General features: G+C 40.7%; 1 protein-coding gene across 1 annotated transcript; it reads left to right on the top strand.

The window, feature by feature from the left end:
* Positions 1-2,771: 2,771 nt before the first annotated feature.
* On the top strand, positions 2,772-7,022 carry LOC140228750 (uncharacterized). The gene is made up of 5 exons (XM_072309028.1): positions 2,772-2,878; positions 3,089-3,257; positions 4,104-4,370; positions 5,635-6,007; positions 6,934-7,022. The coding sequence occupies exons 1-5, from the start codon at positions 2,772-2,774 to the stop codon at positions 7,020-7,022; spliced, it is 1,005 nt and encodes a 334-aa protein (XP_072165129.1).
* The last annotated feature ends 1,565 nt before the right edge of the window (positions 7,023-8,587 follow it).

Here is an 8,587-nt window from a genome sequence, read left to right as displayed (position 1 = left end):
GATATACAGACTACATTGTACTGATCTATGAAGAAACCAGTCAAGGCAAACTGATAAACTTCTGATGATTATTGACCCATAATAGTCGCAGAGACCAATGTTAAAAACAGGAGGTATGATTATGGAAGTATCTTCGGATCCATTTGGGACCTACCTCTCATTGTCAGGCAGTGAATCTCAGCAACTCGGCAATATTTCATAGATTATCTGAACATTAATGATTAGAAATATCAACTCCGCCAAGGGAGGAGGTTATGCTTTCACCATCGTTGGTTTGTTGGTTAGTTAGTTTGTTTCTTTCTTTCTTTGCTTGTCCGTGCGCAAAATAACTAAAAAGTTGTAAACGTATTTGAATGAAACTTACATGAGGTTACTAATGACATAAGGAAGAGATGATCAAATTTTGGTACTGTTCCGAGAATATTTATGGATTTAATGAAGGATTTTAAATATTTTGGCAGGTATAGGGTCAATTAACTTGGGAGATCAAGCTGCCTCTTGGCGGAGGTCTGCGCTCTCAGAGTGCTTCTCTAGTTCATGATATCATATCTGCGGCTTGCGAATGACATTTAGTGCTTCGCAGGGCGTATCCTCGTGCCGAGAAATGGCGCCGACCCAGAAACGGAGATGATATTGTCTCAATAATTACACAAAACATTATTTTGTTTCACTATATTTGTAAAAGAAAAGAAAACATGATTTCTGTTACTATCTTGTTGTTGTTGTTGTTGTTTTTATTTCACATGAGCTCTGGCAACCTTTTGACCGTTTCTATTTCTTGCTACGCTCAATAAACTCCAAAAATTCCAGAAAGCTTGCGAGCTCAGACTAGCAGTGCTGTAAAATCCGAAGAGCATATATTGTATAGAATTGCCCATCACTTGTACCTTTCGCCACACCTTTTCAATACCTCATATTGACTCAAAAGCGCAAGAGTCTTGTACTTATCGATTTCTACAAGTAAACCCACCGATTCATGGCATCGGTGCACGTTAACTGTCTATCGAGGCGACGTATACATTCATGGGCGGGTGAACACTCCATGACTTCATACGCGCGCGGAAATGAGCTCATTTCAAGTTGCGACCAAAGAGTATAACTGTACGGCTAGGGTTCACCGGTCATTGATAGAGTGGTAAACGAAGTTAATACAAGTCGAAAAACTAGATGTTTGGACCTCATGAAATCATGAATGCATCTACGACAGTCGCTATATGATGCACGAAGTGATGTGAACAACAAGAGAATCTGTAAGTTGACGTCTCCATCATTGTTACCTGCACGAAACTGCTGCTCGTTGACTTCCCACGAATAAAGCGCAGACGATTTAAGGTGGATCTGAGGGTACACGTTCTCCTGCCCCACTAATCCCAGAGCAATAAAAATGAACGGGTTATTGATGGTAGGAGACTGAGCGGACGCCAAACTTTGCACTGTGATGTCATCGAGATCAGGTGAGTTCACCGCGTCATGAGCAATGTTAGCAATCCTTCTATTAGGATCAAATGTGGTAATTTCGGCTTGATTAAATACTATGTGTGCAACCATGATAATTTTCAACGATGTATGAGAAATTGTATATTCCTGAAGCATAGAAGCACCACTGGCAATGCCGATTTATTGGTTGCGTATAAGTAGACAAGTTGACTCTAGAACTCTATAGACAGAGCTCTTGCCTATTACATTCATATCCCGTCTCATAGCAACTTGCATGGAAATATTTGCTCGATTTGATAGGTTTTGTCCCCATACCTGCACAATCGAGCTCTAATGTTTGAACAACGCTTCAGCGTAGAATGATATAAACCCGTACATTGTACGCCTCTCTCCTCTTTTTCACTCTCTCTCTCTCTCTCTCTCTCCACCTCTATTTCACACACAAACGCACATACAACAAAATTAATGTATACATATCTAAGGTCCGACGGATGATAGAGGTCACATATGCGCCGCCTGCTTCCAAACCAAAACCAAAACCAGTATCCCAATTAAAGTGCATAATGATACACTTTACTCAAAGACATTTACAGCAGACATTGTGCAAAAGAAATGCGCCTCTTGCCAGTTGCTTGCGGTGAAATGTACTGTCCATTAAAGGGAATGAGCAGAGTTCGAAAAACAATATTGGAACGTGGTAGAGCCGTGTCATGGAAACTACTCATACTGAAAGTAGTATCAGGTGCTCGCCGTAGTCTTCTCCTTTGTGACTCTCAAGTATTATTTTCTCTTTTATGCTAGGTACATCGTGTGTGCGACGAAGATGTGCCTTTATCGATTACATCGGGAGTTCTTAAGTGGTTAAACATGGTGGATTTGAATAGATGCTATTGATTTTGTCGACGGCCGGGGTGTGCGAAAAGAAAGACAAAGGAAGCGATTCGCGCCGCTGAGTCATTACACTGAAAAAAAAAAATCATTGTCCTCGCCAAGAAACGTAAATGTGTGTTTTTCGCTCCCTGCGCTTGACATTCTCCGAGCACCGTTCCCGTTGACCAGCTCATACCCTGGTTGTTACGCCTGAACAGCTACCCCCCGTTTTTGTCTTTTCACGAGACATGCTCTTCAGGCAGAAGTAAGTGCGAAATATTGGTCTCACTCCTTTATTTCGAATGCTGCCATCCATTTCTACTTGCCCAAGAAGCCAAAGATTACCGGTAGGCCTCCCTACCCATTTATTACATAACCAAACGATGAATGACGGCCACTATTTACGTTGACTAGGACAAAACTGCTGCTTTGGTTTGAGCAGAAAATACATCATTATTACCAAGATGGAAACAAGAATAGATGCTGGAATGAAGGTTGCTTCGCAGAGTGATGTCCAATCACAAAGAGGAAAGCTGGTTGACACGAACGCTAACGTAACGAATGATCAAGCGATGTGGAAGACCAAAACACCTGTCACAGCACCGAGTCTGCAGCAACAAACCAGCGTGGCGATCCGAAACGGAGCTGCTCCTTTCAAGCCGGGATCGAGCAGGTGGAGAGTTGTGGTACCGCCCATGGCAACGCAACGCCACGCGCATAGCAACCAAACGAGAATGCCGGAAGAGTACAATTCTTCAGGTTCAGCGTTTCGAGATCCTTGCCAACTTGGTGACGTCATTTCCCCTCGAACGTGGTCGGAAATCATCGCACAAGACATTGCTGTTCTGTCAGAAGGTAGTCAGTATAGAAACGAAGGCAGTGATTCATGTGCGGAGAATAAACTTGGCAATGCCATGAAAAGTGAAAGCGGAACGAAACGGCGACTATACGTACAGGATGTCACGTTTCATGTCGAAGAACCTAACGGAAGAGATAGTCCAATTCTCCAAAGGAATGATATGAACCTGTCAGATGGACTTATCACATCACGCACCTGGAATAACATGATTAAGGAGGACAGATTTGAACCACAAGCATCCGAAGTAAGCATGTCTGCACCACTACGTTTTCACATTTACACTGTATTTTGCATGTTGAAAGATGCATTATACGTCACATGCATAAAATCGTTGTCTCGTTGCAGTTGGTTTCTGCACACACGAATACTTTGTACCTTCAAATACACCTCACCACCATCATCATGTTTTTTTTCTTTAGCAAATAATTACTTTTCGGAGAGCCCATATCTACAAAAGATTGGAAGCCTTATTATGCTTGCGATCGAATTAATGCATTGAAAACGATGGCCGCTTTGTCATATAAACAGGGAACCCTTTCCAACTAAGTTTCTTTTGTGCAGTTTTTTTTTTTATACAATCATAGACATCCATTATCTATAAATGTGGAAGGTCGACATTTTCTCACACAATGACAGAAATCTCGCTCGCTCCCTTTCACACACCAACATAAAAGCATTTATGCATACAAACGATTAACACATACAGACACTGGGCAACGGGGAACAACAGATTAAATGTGCGTTGTAAATACAGTATACATAAACTAGACTGTCATGATTGGCTTTCGAAGATATACACAATACATAACTATCTTCTTTTTTTTAAACTAAACGGAACGCTATTGTATTGTACATTGTAACTTCCATTAAGTTAACTTTCATGAATACTGTAAGCGTTATCCTCTGTCTTGCTATTATGACCCGTGTTGAATTAAAGATTGCTAACGTCCATGTAATACCAAAGATTGTCAACAATCGCTTTGTATTAAAGATTGCAGCGGCGGTAGAAACGTCCTCGGACCTAAAGGACCTCTCGCCGGACCCACTGTCTTCTTCCATCCAGTACGCGTGGCCAAACGGCATCCGTGTGGTTGACGGACAAGGAAGCAGTGACTCAAACCAACCAGATGAGACGCGTCCTGAGAACACTTCTCCGGGGACGGAGCGGTTGGAGTCGAGCATCCAGATGCTTCGAAGAGAACTGGTACGAATGGTAGACACCGCACCCCTTTCAGTCCTGATTCCAATAAAGTTTAACATGCAGCGTGAAGGCAACTTTTTAATTTCCCCAAGGCGCCAAATTGACGTAGGCGTATCGTTCCATTCAAGTACAAGGCGCCTTCTCACAGTATATTGATTTCCCTATATCGCGACGCTTTCAATAATGTTCATATACATGCAGTATGTGTACACATATATATATATATCATCAAAAACGAAACTGAAATTAAGTTCATGCTGTATTCACCAACAGTTTATTTCGGCACATAAATTTTCGAGAGATTCGCTCTTTCTCAAGTGTTTTTTCAACATTTGTGTGCCGAAATAAACTGTTGGTGAATACAGCATGAACTTAGTTTCAGTTTTGTTTTGATGATATTATCACGCCAACACGTGGACAACTTATTCAATATGTGTATATGGCGCCGCGGAGCGTTTTTTAGTGTGTGTGTGTGTGTGTGTGTGTGTGTGTGTGTGTGTGTGTTTTGGAGGCTGCAGCCCCCTGGTTCGAAAGCAAACTATTGTTGCGTGAATTTTGATTTACCGATCAAAATACTTAAAGATCAAATACCCGGGTCTAGTGATTGAGCATGTGTGCGTAACTTTGGCGTCCAGAGGTACACTCATGATCAAGATGTTCATGACCCGTTCGAAGTTGCAAAACGTCACTTTATTTTAACTTATACTTGCGAATATTCCAATAAAAATCCCCCAAACAGAATTACAACAGTCCTTAAAATTACAAATTCACATGACCATTCGTTGCACGCAGTCACTCAGATTTTACTATAGATGAAAACATACTCATTACAGTGCAGCAAATTCACTGTTATCAGAAACTAAAGTGACTGAGGAGTGAAGACTTAAAAATCACCGAGGGACTTTTAACTTTACTTTCATAAGATATTAGATTTACTTTTTAACTACTTCTTTCTTAATACTTCTTTGATGTTATCACTCACGTCTTAAATGAAGGGACTTCTATACGACAAAGACTTCTCAATTTGAAAAAAAAAGATTAAGAAATTAAAACGTCTTTTCTGAAGAAAATGTTTTAAGATACTTTTCATCCCTTATGCATGGGAAGTCAAAAGTGAATACGTTAATTCCCTCGCACTATGATTTTAGCTGGAAAGTAGAAGTTCTCAGCGTGTTTAGCTTATTTGCAGTTGCCTTTATTTTGGAAATGCTTGGTTTAACACTTTGTTACACTGATAAAAAATGATCATAACCTTTCCCTCCTGCAGAAAAGTATGAGACAAATCGACCAAAAGATTTTCCGCCAGCTCCTGAGAAACTACGAGATGATTGGTGAAATGTTAGATCACGTGCACGTTACCATGGTGACGCCGTCCTCGACACCATCTCCGTACCCCGCCTCGCCATGTTCCACACCGAGCTCGCCGGAGAAGTCGAAGACGTACGCGGCGGATTCTGGAGATGCCGATTTGCTTAACATCGTGAGAGAGGCCCTGGCGCAACCGGGTTCGCTGAACATCCAGAAGATCGTAACCCAGTTATCTCCCATACGCCGCAGGAGGAGCAGCGAACCGCCGCCCGTAGAATACGACGATTTGCCTTTGAACTTTGATGCAGAGGATGACGACATAGAAGCAGACGGTAAGTGGAAATTAACGGGATGGTATAGTTTCATATGGGACGGGCCTTCGTGTTTCAAACGTGTTTTTGAAGATCACTTTTTTAAATAAGATAATGAGAAACATCTTATGAAATATGTGAAAGAGCATTTAATTGCATAAGGGGAATCCAAAGTTCATTTTATGAAAACTAATTTTTGCAATGGCTGAGATATCTAAAACGAAGTGATCCTAATAAAAACGAGGACCCAGATTTTATTAGAATCTCTGTTTTACTTTGTTTTTGGATATCTCGGTGATTTCAAAACCAATTTTCATCATATGAAATTTGAATTCCTCATAGAATTGTATGCTCTTAAACATTTCATTAAGTGGTTTCTAAGTGTCTCGCAAAAAAAAAAAATAAAAGCTGAATCCTCATTCAATTAACCAATACTATCCCATCCCTTTAAACTTACGGTTTAGCGGGATTCACAGTAATGTATCTCCATTATAATGTCATGGTCTGTGTAAAGATGCGGATCTCGCCATTTGTACCAGAGTACCGTTTTGAGTGTAGTAAAAGTTAATGAAATTTTAATAGTCAAAAACTTATGGTTTAGCAGGAATCACAGTATCTCCATTATGGTCTGTGAAAAAGAAAATGAAGGTTGGGCATGTCCATTCGTATCAGAGAACTGTTTTGAATATAGTCAATGTTTATGAAATGTTGTTAAAAAAAAAATATTGGTTTAGCGGGAATCACAGTATTTTCATTATTGTCATGGTCTGTGGAAAATGTAGATGCGTATGTCCGGCAGAGAGCTGTTTTGAGTGTATAGTCAAGGAAGTTTATGATTGGGAAGATCCTTTCATTTCGTTGACACGCATTTAGACGTGTCATGTACAATACTCTTCTTTCAATTTTTACTCATCTTTTTTATTATTTTTCCTCCTCTCCTCTCGCAGATCTTCTGAGTTTTTCCTGTCCGGTATTGAAGCAACCCGTGGCACCATCGAAGAGAAAGAGCCTGCCGAATTTACCGGATGGGACGTGACAGCGTCCTTACTGACCCTCAGCACAATAAGAATGAACTTGATACTAAGATTAGACATGCAGTTATATTCCTTGGCAGTTTCGCAATCTGATTATCCTGAGTCAGCGCTTTCTCCTATATCCAGAGGAAATTTATACTCTAGTTAGAAATGTATACCATTGAAAGGGTGAGAGAAAAGGTAATTGACAGTGTGGTCAAAATCGCATCTTTCGTAAGAGACAAATTGATTACCCGTCTGAGTGTCATCCAGCCGTCAAATCTAAAGTGCTATACGTGGGCATGACAGTCGATTGCAAAAATAAAAGTCTTCTTCTTTTATTGTTTTTCTTTTTCGGGAAGGGAGGGGGTTGAGCCGCCCTTGAGACGATACATGGGATGATTATTTATGATTGATAGTAAGATCTTATTCATCCAGGGTAGCCTCTTCAGTGTTGCCACTGCTCTACCAGAGGGTCCTGGCATTATTATTACCCTATAGCGTTGCCAGGTACTCATTTATACACCTGGGTCGAGAGGGGCATATATGGGTAAAAACATCTTGTCAAAGGACGTAAGCACTGGGCGGGATTTGAACTCGGGTCCTCCGATCAGGCCTCTGATCAGGAGTCGGGAGTCTTATCCACTATGCCTCAGCGCCACCATTTTATACCTTTGTAAAAGACAAATTTATACTTGTGCCTCTAGTTTTGTTTACCCCAAAAATGAGTTCCCACCGCTTTTCACATGATCACCCCTTTATCGTCTACAGACATTGACAGAAGTCGTGGTCTGAGCTTTATCTTTTATCATGTGGCGTACTCGAGCTGTTGCTTGTTCCCATCATGCATATGAACGTCATTTCACGCGCTCAAGACTGCTGAAAGTATGCCGGTAGACATGCATGCCTGTGTATATAACTACACCAGCACACGCACACCTGCAACCTTAGCTCTATAAACTTCATCATTCCCCTTGTGCGCACATGCTCATCCTCCCAAGCGCATATGCAATCATATTAAAATTTCACTGCCATGCCCGGATGAAGCTCAACTATACAGCGTAAATAGCGTTTTTCTTCTCTGAACAACTGTTCTGCGAGACTATATTAATCGAAGTTCCCATTTATGCATGATCATTTGGACAATCAAAACTTTGAGAAATGGTGATTTCTCCATATATTTAATCGCGCAATCTCTCAATCGCTGTAGCCAAGCAAATGAGTGGAAAGCTAGTCACCAAAATCAAAAGTTTTCTTGTTACGGAGATCAATCAAGGCTTTTATTCAAATAAAAGATTTCTGTGTATCGAATGTATACTTAGAGTAGCTTTTGCGCTTAAAATCTGATTGCCAAAAGACTTTTTAGTCGCCTCTGTTTTTAAACACATTTTTTTTTTAAGTAGGCCTATACGTTTCCCTTCATAATGGTCGTAAAGAAAGTTGAGGGATCTTAATATTTATATGTAGTAACTTAATTGCCAGTCTTTAATAAAACCTATTATGGCATGTGATTTGTTCTTTGTGTGTGTTATTTTCCTAGTGTTCACACGTGTGTGTTCCTTGCTGAGTTGTCTCTACAGGGGTCGTT

This window comes from Diadema setosum, chromosome 5 (assembly GCF_964275005.1).
Source record: "Diadema setosum chromosome 5, eeDiaSeto1, whole genome shotgun sequence".
Taxonomy (NCBI): domain Eukaryota; kingdom Metazoa; phylum Echinodermata; class Echinoidea; order Diadematoida; family Diadematidae; genus Diadema; species Diadema setosum.
Note: the sequence above shows the minus strand (reverse complement) of the source record. Positions and strands in the feature narration are given on the sequence as shown.